At 36.0% G+C, this 17,691-nt stretch overlaps 2 protein-coding genes and 1 non-coding gene across 6 annotated transcripts; 1 reads left to right on the forward strand and 2 right to left on the reverse strand.

Annotated features, from left to right (window-relative positions):
* Window positions 1-1,890: 1,890 nt before the first annotated feature.
* Trnaa-agc lies at window positions 1,891-1,963 on the reverse strand. Its single transcript has one exon. It is a non-coding gene; the product is annotated as a tRNA-Ala (tRNA).
* Window positions 1,964-1,971: 8 nt separating this feature from the next.
* LOC117345359 (39S ribosomal protein L51, mitochondrial-like) lies at window positions 1,972-8,508 on the forward strand. 4 transcript variants are annotated; one of them, XM_033908429.1, is made up of 4 exons: window positions 1,972-2,101; window positions 2,878-3,266; window positions 7,601-7,705; window positions 8,183-8,508. In XM_033908429.1, the coding sequence occupies exons 2-4, from the start codon at window positions 2,936-2,938 to the stop codon at window positions 8,404-8,406; spliced, it is 660 nt and encodes a 219-aa protein (XP_033764320.1). In that variant the 5' UTR covers window positions 1,972-2,101; window positions 2,878-2,935; the 3' UTR covers window positions 8,407-8,508. The 4 variants fall into 4 exon arrangements, with proteins under 4 accessions (XP_033764320.1, XP_033764323.1, XP_033764322.1 ...); XM_033908432.1 differs by having other exon boundaries at window positions 2,018-2,089; XM_033908431.1 differs by lacking the exon at window positions 1,972-2,101 and adding an exon at window positions 2,248-2,326.
* Window positions 8,509-12,153: 3,645 nt separating this feature from the next.
* LOC117345361 (transmembrane protein 107-like) lies at window positions 12,154-17,657 on the reverse strand. Its single transcript, XM_033908435.1, has 4 exons — window positions 17,330-17,657; window positions 16,354-16,421; window positions 15,936-16,036; window positions 12,154-14,610 (listed from the first exon to the last, which is right to left on the reverse strand). Exons 1-4 carry the CDS (start codon window positions 17,411-17,413, stop codon window positions 14,447-14,449), a joined length of 417 nt encoding a protein of 138 aa, XP_033764326.1. The 5' UTR covers window positions 17,414-17,657; the 3' UTR covers window positions 12,154-14,446.
* Window positions 17,658-17,691: the final 34 nt, after the last annotated feature.

The raw sequence follows: 17,691 nt of genomic DNA on the forward strand, positions 1-17,691 counted from the left end.
CGAAAGGGGGGGCAGTAATTTAGTGATAAAGCGAGCGCCGTAGGCGCGAGCCGATTTTTTTTTTGTATTTCCTCGTACCTGTCGGTAATTAATATCACTCTATTCACGTTAAAACCGCGCATTCTTCTTCATGTTGTGTTTCTGTCTTTTTCTCATTATGAACTCAATTAACTTCACAAATTATCATCAACTTATTGAATCTATGTGATGATGTTAAGCAAAATTGCGTATTAAGATATAAATATTGACTTACCAGGCTATTGCAGACGACCGACACACAGGTCTGAGGATTGATATACTAGTATAAAAGTCGGAATGTTCCGGATGTACAAGATAAAGTTTTTATCGTTGCCTTCAAGAAAACATTATCGGTTCGGAAATATACAGATATTTATCGAAATGAATATATAAATTCGCGTTTTATCCCCTTTTTTTAGATTTTTGATGTCAAAAAGTGGGGGGGGGGGGGGGGGGCAAAAAGATATGTTTGCCCCCCCCACTGAAAAAAGTGGGGGGGCAATTGCCCCCCCCCCCCTCCCCCCGCTTCCTACGCCACTGCTTTGTGTGCCTACCTTGAAGGTGTTGTGGTTTTTTTTGTCATTTTCAAGAAAAGAATTAAAAGACAAGTTTCCTTGTCTGTATAACTTTTGTAACTTTGGTAAAAACTATTTTAGAAATAAAAAGAGCTCCCTACCTACCTGCCCTATTTTTTTTTTTTTTTTTTCAGTCATGTTAGCGGAAACACTCGTAATTATTGTCTAGGCCTAATTGCCCTTTGTCCTTCGTCGTGCGATGATCTTGCGTTGTGATCATTGTTTGTTATAGACATGTATAACCAGGGAGGGGGGGGGGGGGGGGGGGGGGGGGATTATTTTGAGGTTGAATGATGCATGACATTTTTTAAACTTTGATGGTATGTCACTATTTATCGATTAGAATAGGGCAAGTGCATTTCTTTCTAAGCTGAACTTAGATTGGTTTTGTTTGCTGGTTGTATCACCACATATATCAGTCAGGATCATTTTGAGACTGGGTCTCCTTGTAGTAGTTGGTGACTACCTCATTGAACAGCACACAAGAGGCACTGAACTTACGGTTGGATAGATGCCAATTGATGTCTCATTATCAATTAAAGTGTCATATTCCAGAAATCTGTAGAATTGTGAGAATTATTACACTGGTATCCCCAAAACCTTCAATTTCCTCGGGCCAGTATTAATTTTTAAACGTAATTGAGGGTTTTAAATGTCGCGCGAGTATTAAGTGCCAATGAGGAAATTAAATGAAAGTGAGGAAATTAAGTGCAAGTGAAGATAGCTAGGTATTAATGCTAAAGGAGGGGAATTTATTTATTTTCATCCGTCTTTTGTGCTCAAACAGAGTTATCGCCACTCACTGCACTTCATTCATTCTGTGACACTCCTTTAGGTGTCACCCTGCTAGTATGCATAGATTCGCAGACTCGAGAGGAAACTATCACAAGAAACAATCCCCAAAAGGTATATTGGATCCTTCGGGATGCTACACAACCGGTGATACAGGAATTAACGATGATTTCACCGTCGTTCAATTATAAATCTTGTCGACATTAAAATGACTTTTCTGACAGGTTCGCCGTGAGATCAAGACTACCGCCTCATGTGACGGGTAGTCTAAGATTACAGATTCGTGAGATCCAAACTATTCGTTTCATGATGAGTCCTTGGTAGTCATAACGGTTTTTGTTGGTTTTTTATTTTATTTTATTTTTTTTTTTTTTGCTTATTATATATTTATTTAAAATATATCTGGATCTATCTAAATGTTTCTCATTTAAAGTACTACAGTCTAAGTTGTAGTAAAAGATACATTGTACGTCGGGGACCAAAAAGGAAGAGAGAAAAAAAAATTTGGAGAATCCGGGTATCGATCCCGGTACCTCTCACATGCTAAGCGAGCGCTCTACCACTTGAGCTAATTCCCCAGTTACATCGACACTGGTAAAAACTTTATCTTGAACTCGTACCAGCTTCTGAATGGTCCCCTAAATGTTTGAAGGTAGATCATGGTCACAAAGCAGCTTGTTTAATCACGAAGAAGAACACGAATGGTTAGTTATTTTGTAAGTATACAGATAAATCATATCACACTTCCGATGAAACAGATAAACGGCTATGACACCATACCTATAACTATTTGCTGTAAGGAAGATAAACGGTTTCTGGTGAGAGTGCATGCGCGTCAGTTATCTGCAATAAACATTCCAAGGGAAATAACTCAAACGTACGTCCACGCTGTTACAGTCCTTTCGATTCCTATCTGGCTATGAATATTGTCGATTCTCCAGGTACTCTCTTTTGTGAACTTAACCACAGGTGAATAGAAGATGTATTTAATAGATTACTGTATAATTCAAAATTAGTTAGCTAAGGTGAAAGCGGGTCGGCCAATTTATTATGCCGGCTGCGACATAAGGTCACCTTATTCCTATAACATAAGAGGCCGCTGGTCGGCTCTTTTTCTATCGTAATGACGACTGTCAAAAGAATCTCGCCGTGTAAAACCTCTAACATTGTTATCCTGTTTTTTTGTAGGGGAAATAAAAATATTTATCAACTTTCATTTCATTTTGTTGAACTATTCAAACTGAGCTTTAAAAAAATAAATGTGAACTGAAAATTACCACATGTCCTGCATTTAAGATATACTTTTATATAAATATCAACACCTCACTTTATTAAAAGGGAAAATTACAAAATATCACTTCTCAAGCCTTGTTGACATGGTCCAGGGGAAACTGAGAATTTGTTAAAGTTTTGTATATGGTCCTAGCTGTTTAAAGTGTTTAATTTTAGTGCTGCCTTTGTAACCATGATGTTATTATTTGTTTTCTTTCAGATGGTATTTAGATGAACTTTAAGGGAGAATTAGACAACTGATCCAAACAACACATACCATGGCCTGTAGTTTAGGAAAATTACTTGGCTATCTACCAAAACCTTGTGCTGCGTCATTTTCTAAACTCTCTATTGCTCCATTGTTGGTAAAAAAAGAGCCATTACTGATTCGTCAGCCATTGGTGTCATGTATGCCAGTGTCGTGTTGTAGTACCTGGTCACAACGCCAAAAACCCAAAGCCAACAAGAAGAAAAAATTTGAAAATGAAGATCACTCTCAAATTCCCGGAACAAGGTTTCAAGATGGACCAAACAAATACCAGCCAAAGTCACCATTCAAGATCAGTACCCCGAGGTCATATGGATTTCATGAAAACTTGTTCAAGGGAGGTAAGAAAGATCAGCTATCGCAGCGAACCTCATTTCATATATATGTACATGTATTTTCATTTACATTGTACATATATCACAAGACCAGCTACCAAAGGGAACCTCACTTATATAGATGTCACACAAAGTAGTTAGGGGAAGTAAGCATATGATGATCCTCATTTAGATAGATATCACTCTACTAGTTAAGGGGAGGAAGGAAAGATCAGTTACAGACAGGATCCTCAATTAGATAGATATCACACGGGAGGTACAGTAGGAAAGGTCAGCTACGTACATACAGACAGGATCCTCATTTAGATAGATATCACATGGGAGGTACAGTAGGAAAGATCGGTTACAGACAAGATCCTCATTTAGATAGATGTCACACGGGAGGTACAGTAGGAAAGATCAGTTACAGACAGAATCCTCATTTAGATAGATATCACATGGGAGGTACAGTAGGAAAGATCGGTTACAGACAGGATCCTCATTTAGATAGATAACACACGGAAGGTACAGTAGGAAAGATCAGTTACAGACAAGATCCTCATTTAGATAGATATCACACGGGAGGTACAGTAGGAAAGGTCAGCTACAGACAGGGTCCTCATTTAGATAGATATCACACGGGAGGTACAGTAGGAAAGGTCAGCTACAGACAGGGTCCTCATTTAGATAGATATCACACGGGAGGTACAGTAGGAAAGATCAGCTACAGACAGGATCCTCATTTAGATAGATATCACCTGGGAGGTACAGTAGGAAAGATCAGCTACAGACAGGATCCCCATTTAGATAGATATCACACGGGAGGTACAGTAGGAAAGGTCAGCTACGTACATACAGACAGGATCCTCATTTAGATAGATATCACATGGGAGGTACAGTAGGAAAGATCGGTTACAGACAAGATCCTCATTTAGATAGATGTCACACGGGAGGTACAGTTGGAAAGATCAGTTACAGACAGGATCCTCATTTAGATAGATATCACATGGGAGGTACAGTAGGAAAGATCGGTTACAGACAGGATCCTCATTTAGATAGATAACACACGGAAGGTACAGTAGGAAAGATCAGTTACAGACAAGATCCTCATTTAGATAGATATCACACGGGAGGTACAGTAGGAAAGGTCAGCTACAGACAGGGTCCTCATTTAGATAGATATCACACGGGAGGTACAGTAGGAAAGATCAGCTACAGACAGGATCCTCATTTAGATAGATATCACACGGGAGGTACAGTAGGAAAGGTCAGCTACAGACAGGGTCCTCATTTAGATAGATATCACACGGGAGGTACAGTAGGAAAGATCAGCTACAGACAGGATCCTCATTTAGATAGATATCACACGGGAGGTACAGTAGGAAAGATCAGCTACAGACAGGATCCTCATTTAGATAGATATCACATGGGAGGTACAGTAGGAAAGATCAGCTACAGACAGGGTCCTCATTTAGATAGATATCACATGGGAGGTACAGTAGGAAAGATCAGCTACAGACAGGGTCCTCATTTAGATAGATATCACACGGGAGGTACAGTAGGAAAGATCAGCTACAGACAGGATCCTCATTTAGATAGATATCACACGGGAGGTACAGTAGGAAAGATCAGCTACAGACAGGATCCTCATTTAGATAGATATCACACGGGAGGTACAGTAGGAAAGGTCAGTTACAGACAGGGTCCTCATTTAGATAGATATCACTCAAACTAGATCAGAGAAGGTAGGAAAGATCAGCTAGACATTATCCTCACGATAGATATATCACAAAAACTAGTTAATGGGAGGAAGAAAGATTATCTATACATGTAGATGGGATCCTCATTTATATCATGAAAACTAGGTTAGAGGAAGTAATAAAGATCAGCTCTAAATTTAGATGGGATCCTTTATTAAGATAGATATCACACAAACCACATGTAGTTTAGGGGAGGTAAAAAAGTTAAGTAACTAAAGATCATCAATTATATACTATACAGCTATAAGCTAGATACCACAAAAACCTAGGCTTGATTCTGGTAGTTAAAGAAAAATAAAAGAAATATTTGTACAATCATTATGCAGGTACATGTACGTAGCTAGAGTAATATGAAACTTACTTCAAAGGAGATCAGCACTCCTTTTGATTAGCGCGCTTCATTAAATTTGCCTTCGTCCAGTTGGCATTCATCAGCCCATAACTTCCAAATGAAAGCAGTTCAATGCTTATATATTTACATTTGACAACGAATTTGAAAGACTATATCCAGGAATTTTACTCTGATAATGAATAAACAAATTATTATCGTCAAAGACGGAACAGCCTTTTCAACAGCCATCTTTCGTTATCGCCGACGTTACAATTATGACGTCACTATAATAATGACGTCATAATAAAGATTTGGAAGTTATGGACTCAGTGAGCTTGGTAAAGTTATATAGTGGGGCTGCAGTGTAAATGTAAATATATAAGAACAAATTCAGACAGGGGAGGTAATTATAAGAAATTGTACTCCTTTCTCATAATTCCACGGAATTGCTTATTTTTTGTTAAATTTGATCAGAAAGCCATTTTAAAATAGGTTTTTACGTGTGACAATGTTGTGAAAAGTAGTGGCTACTTTGTGGAACAGCTAACCATCTGCTACCAGGAAGTTGAAAACCCTTGCCTACTTCAAGAAGATTGAAACTCACCTGATTACCTCTGCTTTTTAGCCTCTCACTCAGATATCCTGTTCATATTAATACTATGCATATGCTATATATGTCTGTACTTGTGTAACACTTGTAGTGCATTGAAGTAATTTTACAAATTAGATAGAGCCATATATAAATGTTGTTATTGTTGTATTTGGTCACCAGAGCCGAAAGCTCATGATGGTGTTTTGTCTGTCATCATGCGTTGTCTGCTTACGCTAACTGTAAATAGAACATATTTTCATGAAACTTGGTATTTAGCCTTATATCAAAAAGATCTCATGTGACCTTAACAATCGGGCCAATTTAACCATAACTTACAGAGTTATGATCATTTGTATCTTTATTGCCATTGGACCTTGTGCACACGATAACCGAGTGAAAAATTAATGGATTTTCATGAAACTTGGCTTGCAGTCTTATATCAATAAGATCTTGAATGATTTTGATAACTGTAACTTACAGAGTTATGGCCCTTTGCATTTTTATTGCCATTGGACCTTGTGAGCATAACTTGTATAAATATGAATGAATTTTGATAAAATTTATTACGGCGTGAGCTTTACCGTACTTTGGGATAATTTGGCATTTTTTGCTCAAAATAGGGTGGTTAAATATTGGTGTCAAATTTTGGCATTAACCATCAGGTGTGTTAAATTTTGGCACTTACCTGGTACCTCTGGTAAGCTCTGTGGCTAAGTGACAGGATTCGATCACATACCTGAGATATAGCCTTTGTTTAAATAGGTACTTTCTGAGAACACTTCAGTATAAGTCTTTTGTATTTCGTCTCACCTGGTTGCACAGGAAAAGAGTCTTCGCTTTGTAAGTTACACAAGCTAATCAATCGATCGAGATGCGACTTTTCCTTGAACACAGCTAATTATACATCAATCAATATGAAAACAATGTGAGTGAATTTATGACACATTTAGATGAAAATATACCTTTATTGATGTGTTTTTATCAAAAAAACAATATTCCAACACACATCAACACAAATCGCGGAAGCTAGTAATGCGTATGATGTAAATGAACAGAAAGACGGTTGCTATAATCTTGATATTGTTCCGACAATTTTTTTTGTGAAATTTTGGTGTGTTTAATTTTGGCTCATTCACTCCACGCGCCAAATAAACCAAAATATAACCACATTCAAAATATCCCAAAGTACGGTATATCAATGAGATCTCAAACAATATCCATTTTGGGACCAATGCAAGCTGACCATAACAGTTTATGACCCTTTGCACTTTAGGTATATAAGGGTCATTATATTGGGCCTGTAGCTATAGCATGCTGGAATGAAAGATTTCCATACTTATTCAAATTGATTACCTTTGCCTTCTTTCAAAATCACGGGGTCAAATATGTTAAATCTTAAAGCAAAAGTCATTTATCAGTATGTATATATATCAGAACTCTGGTGCCCGATAAGGCCCACATACAGGCCTCTTGTACTCAGGTGATCGATAAGGCCCATAAGCCTCTGTAAGCTTGTACTCTGGTGATCAATAAGGCCTGTAGGATTCTTGTACTCAGACGATCGATAAGGCCCACATGCTTCTTGTAGTCAGGTGTTCGATAAAGCCCATGGGGCTCATGATCATTATTTCTTTTACTACATCAGCTATTGATCTAAGCAATTCATGGTTTTTTTCAGGTGTTCTTCCACGTGATGACAAGCCATTCAGGAGCATGAAAAAATATAGACCAGTTAATAGGTGGGATGAAAAGCACTCCTTATTTGGACAGAATGACTACATAGGTAAGTTAGAGAACATCAGGGCAAATTAATGAAACCATTTTCATGCTTAAGCATGATCCAACTTTCATTAAACTCGCTTAATAATGAAGTAGCAGTTTAAAAGAAAAAACTTAACATTGAAAATAATACCACACTTGAACTCTTCTAAAATTTCTTCAAATAAATGAAAGATATTAATTAAGTTATCATATTTACCACCAAACGTCTTCGAGTCAGAGCACAACATGTTTATTGTAACATGAGGACAGTTTCATGAATCCCAGGCCCCGACTTCATCAAGTAGGAATATTGATGAAACTTAAATTGTAAGATTGTAATTCCTTATATTTAAAAAAAAAAAATCTGACCTTGATCTTCAAACCCTAAAGCTCTTAGTTTTATTAAAGTTGCTTACTGACCTTGAACTTAGAACCATGAAAATAAAACAGATAATATGAAAGAAATGCATTGCCATAATAATCCCATCATGCTTTTCAGATATTCTCGGAGATGGGGATGTCCACCCTGCAGATCTTCAAAAGGGTCCGTCTTGGCTTATTGGTCAGAAAGACAGGTCTGAACTACACCGACTAGTCAGAAGACTTCGTATGACAGGGGGCAAGATGAAGAACATGTATCCATCTAAATATGAGGCCATGAACAAGAGAGTGCAGTATCTATATAGGAGATATAACAAACACCGATCTCCTAAAATAAGTTAAAGGTTTAGACATGAAATTTAAAGTAAGAGTTTTCACATTGGGGATTTATTATTGTGCATGTTTACAGGTGACAAGATATTGAAATTAAATTTTATAATTGAATTTGTTTTTTTGTATTCATTACATTGTTTTACACTTACACACTTTTTATATTTAATAGGTATGCAAGTGTAGAACTTGTGATCATGTTTAAGTGCTTTGTAACTAAACAAGAGATCCCTGAGGGATCTTGGGGCCCACTGTTTAGAAGTTCATGGAATCTATGCAAGTTTCATCTTCTCTCACCTTTTCTCCTAGCTCTTTCCTCTCAATAATTTGCTGAAACGACAAAAAATGAATGCACTTTTGGTCTTCTGGAAAAGTTGAAATTGAAGATGTACAACTAATGACAAGAGGAACTACAAATCAAATTATATATATCCAACTACTATATTCGGATAAAGATAACAAGTTGTAACATTGTCAAAATCTGTGATAGCTGCTTGTCCGAAATCCGATATCAAAATTTAGAAACAACTTTATAGCAAAACTAATAACAGAAATAGTGATAACAAATTTCAACAAGAGATCCCAGAGGGATCTTGGCGCCCACCATTGAATGATCTTTATAAGTTCCATGTCAGATTGATCTTTTCTATACTTTTCCCTTCCTCTAAGTCTTACTAATCTGTGTAAATTCAGAAACAGCCCAGACCAAGAGGAACCTACAAATGAAATTTGAGAAAGATCCCTTCAGTATTTTCTGAGAAATAGCGATAACAAACTTCAATTGTCAAAATCCAAGATGGCTGCCTGTCGGCCATGTTGTTTTCCTATTGGTCCCAAAATGCAATATGCATAACTAGGCACCAAGGGGAACCTAGAAAAAAATTTGAGAAAGATCCCTTCAGTACTTTCTGAGGAATCGTGATAACAAACTTCAATTGTCAAAATCCAAGATGGCTGCCTGTCGGCCATGTTGTTTTCCGATTGGTCTCAAAATGCAATATGCATAACTAGGCACCGAGGGGTACCTACATATGAAATTTGAGAAAGATCCCTTCAGTGCTTTCTGAGAAATAGCGATAACAAACTTCACTTGTCAAAATCCAAGATGGCTGCCTGTCGGCCATGTTGTTTTCCGATTGGTCTCAAAATGCAATATGCATAACTAGGAACCAAGGGGAACCTACATATGAAATTTGAGAAAGATCCCTTCAGCACTTTCTGAGAAATAGCGAGATACAGATACAGATATAAAGATACAGGTGGGGTACACATTGTTACCTTATAAAGATACAGGTGTGGTACACATTGTTACCTTATAAAGATACAGGTGTGGTACACATTGTTACCTTATAAAGATACAGGTGTGGTACACATTGTTACCTTATAAAGATACAGGTGTGGTACACATTGTTACCTTATAAAGATACAGGTGGGGTACACATTATCTTATAAAGATACAGGTGTGGTACACATTGTTACCTTATACAGATACAGGTGTGGTACACATTGTTACCGTATAAAGATACAGGTGTGGTACACATTGTTACCTTATAAAGATACAGGTGTGGTACACATTGTTACCTTATAAAGATACAGGTGGGGTACACATTATCTTATAAAGATACAGGTGGGGTACACATTGTTACCTTATAAAGATACAGGTGTGGTACACATTGTTACCTTATAAAGATACAGGTAGGGTACACATTGTTATATAATAAAGATACAGGTGAGGTACACATTGTTACCTTATAAAGATACAAGTGTGGTACACATTGTTACCTTATAAAGATACAGGTGTGGTACACATTGTAATCTTATAAAGATACAGGTGGGGTACACATTGTTACCTTATAAAGGTACAGGTGTGGTACACATTGTTACCTTATAAAGATACAGGTGTGGTACACATTGTTACCTTATAAAGATACAGGTGTGGTACACATTGTTACCTTATAAAGATAAAGGTGGGGTACACATTGTTACCTTATAAAGATACAGGTGTGGTACACGTTGTTACCTTATAAAGATACAGGTGGGGTACACATTGTTACCTTATAAAGATACAGGTGTGGTACACATTGTAATCTTATAAAGATACAGGTGTGGTACACATTGTTACCTTATAAAGATACAGGTGTGGTACACATTGTTACCTTAAAAAGATACAGGTGTGGTAACATTGTTACCTTATAAAGATACAGGTGTGGTACACATTGTTATCTTATAAAGATACAGGTGTAGTAACATTGTTACCTTATCAAGATACAGGTGTGGTAACATTGTTACCTTATAAAGATACAGGTGTGGTACACATTGTTACCTTATAAAGTTACAGGTGTGGTACACATTGTTACCTTATAAATATACAGGCGAGGTACACATTGTTACCTTATAAAGATACAGGTGGGGTACACATTGTTACCTTATAAAGATACAGGTGTGGTACACATTGTTACCTTATAAATATACAGGTGAGGTACACATTGTTACCTTATAAAGATACAGGTGGGGTACACATTGTAACCTTATAAAGATACAGGTGGGGTACACATTGTTACCTTATCAAGATACAGGTGTGGTAACATTGTTACCTTATAAAGATACAGGTGTGGTACACATTGTTACCTTATAAAGATACAGGTGTGGTACACATTGTTACCTTATAAAGATACAGGCGAGGTACACATTGTTACCTTATAAAGATACAGGTGGGGTACACATTGTAACCTTATAAAGATACAGGTGGGGTACACATTGTTACCTTATAAAGATACAGGTGAGGTACACATTGATACCTTATAAAGATACAGGTGTGGTACACATTGTTACCTTATAAAGATACAGGTAGGGTACACATTGTTACCTTATAAAGATACAGGTGTGGTACACATTGTTACCTTATAAAGATACAGGTGTGGTACACATTGTTACCTTATAAAGATACAGGTGTGGTACACATTGTTACCTTATAAAGATACAGGTGTGGTACACATTGTTACCTTATAAAGATACAGGTGTGGTACACATTGTTACCTTATAAAGATACAGGTGTGGTACACATTGTTACCTTATAAGATACAGGTGGGTACACATTGTTACCTTATAAAGATACAGGTGGGGTACACATTGTTACCTTATAAAGATACAGGTAGGGTACACATTGTTACCTTATAAAGATACAGGTAGGGTACACATTGTTACCTTATAAAGATACAGGTGGGGTACACATTGTTACCTTATAAAGATACAGGTGTGGTACACATTGTTACCTTATAAAGATACAGGTGTGGTACACATTGTTACCTTATAAAGATACAGGTGTGGTACACATTGTTACCTTATAAAGATACAGGTAGGGTACACATTGTTACCTTATAAAGATACAGGTGGGGTACACATTGTTACCTTATAAAGATACAGGTGGGGTACACATTGTTATCTTATAAAGATACAGGTGTGGTACACATTGTTACCTTATAAAGATACAGGTGTAGTAACATTGTTACCTTATAAAGATACAGGTGGGGTACACATTACCTTATAAAGATACAGGTGGGGTAACATTGTTTAGGGTAAGGGTTAAGGTGAAAGAGTCTGTCATTGCCATGGCTGCCATTCACCTGACTACACTGCCATCCCATTACAGAATATGCACTCTTTCAAAAGCTTGCAAACACAATGTTCAATTTTTTATTAAAGATTATCACTTTACCAAGGAAATAGATATTCTTTTACAAATGATAAATGACACAAGAACTGGTGTATCTAGTTTTTATTAAAAAATACAGTCAAATTCAATAACTATACAATTTTAAGTACTGCCAATACATGTAACACTGTAGATAAAACTTCTGATTGGACACAGTCCAATTCATAGCCCAATCTTTCAATTTGCCAATCCAGTACAATAACATTTAGAACTTTCAGTTTTTATTCCAAAATATGCTTCTTTTTCCCCAAGAAAAAAATATTTGCATGACAAAACATACAAAATGGAACATTTATAATTATGAAAAATTTTCATATTGAAATTGTTTCAACTTGATATGCATGTACAACTATCCTCTCTTCTAACTTAGCATATGCCGAGACAGAAACAAATGTGAAGTGTGCAACTTTTCAGAAGTTCGCTTGTCAAGACTTATTTATGGAACAATGCATACCTGTTATCTAATCAACCATGTGGAACCATGCATACCTGTGATTAAATCAACCATGTGGAACAATGCAGCATACCTGTGATTTAATCAACCATAAGGCAGCATAAAAATAAAGATTGCCACCTTAGGTTTGGTGTTTATTCACGTGACAGTACATTGTATTACTCAGCAATAAGACTTTCGTGTCTGGAACCTTATACTGAGTCTGTGACTTAGCCATAACATATCCCAAGGTTGCCGAGAACGTATGCAAATCAAAGCCTTTGGATATCTAGGATCTGAATTATATGTAACTATTACAAATTTCAATTCTTATTTAACAAAATGATTCCATCTACAGTTTATCATACCATTTGCATAGTAGTTGTTCAAGGAAGTCATGCTATCTATCATCAATGATGCATGAAAATATGGACGGCAGTATATACAAGTGTACATATATTTAAATTGTATTCTAAAAATCACAACCATGCACACCTGCATACATATATATAAAATTTATATATTATAAATGTATATGATATTATATTTCTCACCTAATCTTCATAACAAGCTCTCTATAATCCTCTCTTACTATCAAATCTATTACACAAAATAAGATACTACAACAATTCACAGTATGTTAATATTACAATGCTAGCATCAGCCTTTAGTCACCACATCCGAGCTGCAGAGAAAGACATTCAATATTATAATAAATTAACCTACAGAGTATATTTTATAGCAAATGTATGCAATGCTTGTTACAGTAAATTATTATAGACATCTAGACTCATGTGATTTGGTGTAGATACTTGCAGGCACTTACTTTCATGAAACTGGACAAAGATTTTACCGTAGATAAATAATATGACTATTAATTTACTGATGTGGCTGTTGTTCCTGTCTAAATGCAAACTTTGGCAGCTTACAATACTGATAGTTCAAACTAAAAACTCCTCTGCCAATAACCCTTCTGTACGAGATATACAGGACATTTTCCAATAGAGTAAGCTATTTACTTGTGTAGGTCTAGACCATATTGTCATATTGGGCAAAATCTGTCACGCCCATAACCTGTGTGTATAGACAGACTATGGGTGTTGGACAACATCAGATTTTTTAATTAACATCAATAATTGTCATTTTCTTTACTAGTCTAAGTGTTTATAGAAATAATCAGATTTCATACACATCATGAGAAAAAGAATAAGTTAACAGATATTAAGTGCTTTCGTTAGCAATTGAGTGATATTGTTACATTGTCAGTTATTCTTTGTGAATATTAACCAACATTTATTTATGGCCAACTTTCACCTTTGAAATTAACAAATCACTCACTAAAAAAAAAATTGTCAATTAGATAAAATAATTTGATGACATAATTTTTCATGCATGATGACAAATCTTGTACATGTATACATGTTAACCTCATGGACTCTGGTCATTTTCCATCATCTTCAGGACACTCTCCAAAATACTGACTGCAGAGACCTCGAACTGTAGTGTTATTCTTCACGATATGCCCTTCCTAAAGAATGCGACTCCAATCATTGTTATGATTTCTCCAACGGCTGGCAGAGCCACACAGAACGCGAACACGTACCAGTAATAGTCACATGACCATAATTGGAAGAGAAAGAATACTGAGAGTCACCGCACCAGAGGCATGAGCTGCTGTAGCTGGTATGTTGTCAAGGAGACAATAACGTTGAAGGGAGGTAACTCAGTTACAGAAAATTGGCTATATTTTTTTTACTGTAATTACAGTTGTATAAAGTAACTTCAATTCTTATTCAGGTCGTATAATTTCTAGCAGACAATCACAATTTGTGGAGAAAAATATCCTGATGTTATCAATGCATAATGTTATGATGATGATAAATTTGGTTTCCTAATTGATGAGAATGCTATAACCCACGCCTACAGAAACCAATGCCGATCATGGTGATGATCTCCGTCACTGTGGGCAACGCACTGCAGAAAGCAAACACGTACCAATACCTATAGCATGGCCAAGACCAAAACAGGAAGTAAGACAGCGACACACACGCCCCACAGTGAGCACTTATAGCTGAGTCAGCAGTCAAGGAGGAATAACGGTCACGACAGACTTCCTTACATTCATCATGTAACATAGGGCTAAGGGGAACATGATTATATTCAACTTTGGACATTTTTAACTGATTTAGGAACACATACCTGAACATAATTGTTTGTTTTTAGCCATTTTAAACTGATTTAGGGACACACACCTGAACAAAATTGTTTGATTTTGGCCTTTTTTCAACTGATTTCGGAACACATACCGTATTTGACCTAATAAGGGCGCAGGGCACGGGTAAATGACAGTGGGGGCGCCCTTATTAAGATTAGTTATTCTGAAGTTTTATGAAACAGACTATACCTTATAGCAGAATACCCAAGGTTGTGGAAACGGTAAAATATTCAGTCATAAAAATATTCCAGATGAAGATATCTATTCATTATCATATATTAATTAAGCTTAAACATCACTTGAATACTCCTGTAAACTTGTAAACCATGCCAGCTGATCTTTAGACCAGAGAACGTGTGTTCCACCATTTATGTTCAAATGGAACTCTTTTGTGTTCTATTTATAGAAACAGGTGATTTCCCAGATCATATCAGACATCGTTTTCTTTGACCTAATAATTGATTTACAATGTCTTTTACTAGCTTTCTGTTCTGAACAAAAGTTATTTATCAACAAGAATGAAGTCTTTACTTTATCTTCAAATAAAGATGGTAAGTTATTATTTGTATGTGTGTTTAGTTTTGGGTGCTGAGAACTTTGCACTGACATGTCATATGTAGCCTGTAGGAATACACAAAATGTGGCGAAAACATGTGTTCCAGTTACTTAATTTGCTGAAGAAAATTGAACACATAAGTAGTAAAATATTTCACATGAATTATTACTTTTTAACACCATTTTGACACTCAGTCATAGATTTATTTCCTTGAAAAAAGGTAGGGGCGCCCTTATTAGGGTAGGCGCCCTTATTAGGTCAAATACGGTACCTGAACAAAATTGTTTAATTTTGGCCATTTTAACCAATTCAGAATTTTTTATACCTGTAAACAATTGTCTTTATAAATAATACTTGTTACATTACAACTTTTCCTCTACCAATTGAATATCAGTAAAATGCATTGAACAGAATTCCAAACAGGCTTCCCAACATAAACTCTGTCTCAATGATAACATCAACCAAGAACTAACTGAAAACACAGTGTTAATTAATACTACCAGATGTTGCAATGGGCACCACACAATATCTCTAGGTAAAAATATTATATCTATAATTGATATTATACTGTATGTTTAGATACCAACCATCATTGTAAAACTGGTATTCTTTATGAAAAGGATACAAAGTAGACTTTGGAATGGCATAAACATGGAGATACCACCAATGAAGCCGATAAGTTCTATGACAAATAGACCCAGTGTCACAGATAGTCCAATAATCATTCTGTAATAGAGGTAATCAAATTGTACAGAGAAGTTAGTGTTATTATGTTACCAAACAGAAAATAATTTCATACCTGTGATAAATCCCATTTTTTTTTTTCTTTCTCTTTTTTTTTTAATTCAAATAAAAGTATGGACACATGTTGTAATACAGTGACAAATAAAATATGATCCAAGTGATTATTTAGTTTTCTGAAAAATAGATACATATGATAAATACATAAGAATATATCATTCATATATATATTTATCAATATAAATAAAAAGTTGTAATAATGTTTGAAAGTAAGAACAGATAAAATTGCCACATATACTTACTCTGTGTCCTTTGTGTTGTATTCATCTACTGTGTAATCCAAGGGGAGGCATTGCTTAACATTATCCTCCTGGCAAAAATAAAATAAATTAATATAACATCACATCAAGTATGTTTTGTACACTGATTTTATTTTAGGACTTTAAGAATTTCTGGTCAGATATCTATATTTCAGTAAAGAATATTTAATATAATCTGTCCAAATGGATGCTCAGAAGATGTTTAAATATATATAATAGCCTAAATATAAAATGACCCCTCTGACCTTAAAAATGGATCAAGCTCATTCGTTTGAATGAACATTGTTGGCCTTAACACTATCAAAGCATGTTACAATACACACCCAAAATCCTGACCGACCCTATGCCTTTTGATTATTAAAAAGTTATCCAAGATTGAACACATCAACCTGATAGTATATATCAGAAGATGATCTGTATCTTATTCAGAATTTGCATCCCATTGTGTACCTACTGAAAAGAAGCCAAAAGTATCAAATGTTTTTTCCTACTACAACAATGAAGGGGAGAAAGAATTTGCTACTTGTAATTGTAATCACAGCATAGATTCACAGCAGAGTAGCAACACAGGCGTCTGAAGTTCTGACAGTAAACTTTCTTTTTTTATAGTAGATACTCTTATTTTTTCTATGGTATTATATCTCAGTTTACTGTCAGAACTTCAGACGCCTGTGGTAGCAAGTTATATGATACGCCAAAAAAAGTGGAAAATATGCATCCGGCTAGTGTTCGGAGGTCCCGGGTTCGAACCCAGGTCTGGCCGTGCATTTTCCACTCCTACTACAAATATGCAGGATTTCCACTTTTTTTCAGCAAAAAAAAATCCCGACCATGAGCATTTCTATGCATAGCTTATCAGGCCTATCATTCAGTAAATATATGTCAAAGGTGGGCGATTATTATCGTTTGAAATACAAAATCAACAATTATTATCGTTTGAAATACAAAATCAACATACTCGTGACCATAATATTACTATGACGATGACCATATGTGCAATGATCGTCAGAAATCGAGCTGGGACGAGGCCGTTCACCCTCATTTTGGCGAATTATCCTCTCAAGGCTTGAAGACACCTGTCCGCTTCCTTATCAACACGCTATAAATGTTGCAAATTATTCAGTTCTGCGTCCCTTATCAAATCTAATTATTTGTTTTCAGGATTCATGTCATTAAGGCTACATCTAGTCCGAGATGTTGCGATGAATCAATCTTCAAAACCAGCGAAATCTAATTTACAATGAGGAACGCGATAGTGTCTGTGCTTGTTTCGCGGCCATTTTCCGAAGCGGTCTCGCGTCGTTCTCGACAACGAGATTT

The sequence above is a fragment of the Pecten maximus genome, chromosome 16 (assembly GCF_902652985.1).
Source record: "Pecten maximus chromosome 16, xPecMax1.1, whole genome shotgun sequence".
NCBI lineage: Eukaryota > Metazoa > Mollusca > Bivalvia > Pectinida > Pectinidae > Pecten > Pecten maximus.

Bases quoted from the DNA above. Each gene is read 5' to 3' on its own strand.
- LOC117345359 (XM_033908429.1), top strand. From the start codon at position 2,936: ATGGCCTGTAGTTTAGGAAAATTACTTGGCTATCTACCAAAACCTTGT. The intron at 3,267-7,600 runs GTAAGAAAGATC...GGTTTTTTTCAG, and splicing joins TGAAAACTTGTTCAAGGGAG to GTGTTCTTCCACGTGATGAC. The intron at 7,706-8,182 runs GTAAGTTAGAGA...CATGCTTTTCAG, and splicing joins TGGACAGAATGACTACATAG to ATATTCTCGGAGATGGGGAT.
- LOC117345361 (XM_033908435.1), bottom strand. From the start codon at position 17,413: ATGAGGGTGAACGGCCTCGTCCCAGCTCGATTTCTGACGATCATTGCA. The intron at 16,037-16,353 runs GTAAGTATATGT...CCTCTATTACAG, and splicing joins TACAACACAAAGGACACAGA to AATGATTATTGGACTATCTG. The intron at 14,611-15,935 runs GTATCCTTTTCA...CTGCTGACTCAG, and splicing joins GCCATTCCAAAGTCTACTTT to CTATAAGTGCTCACTGTGGG.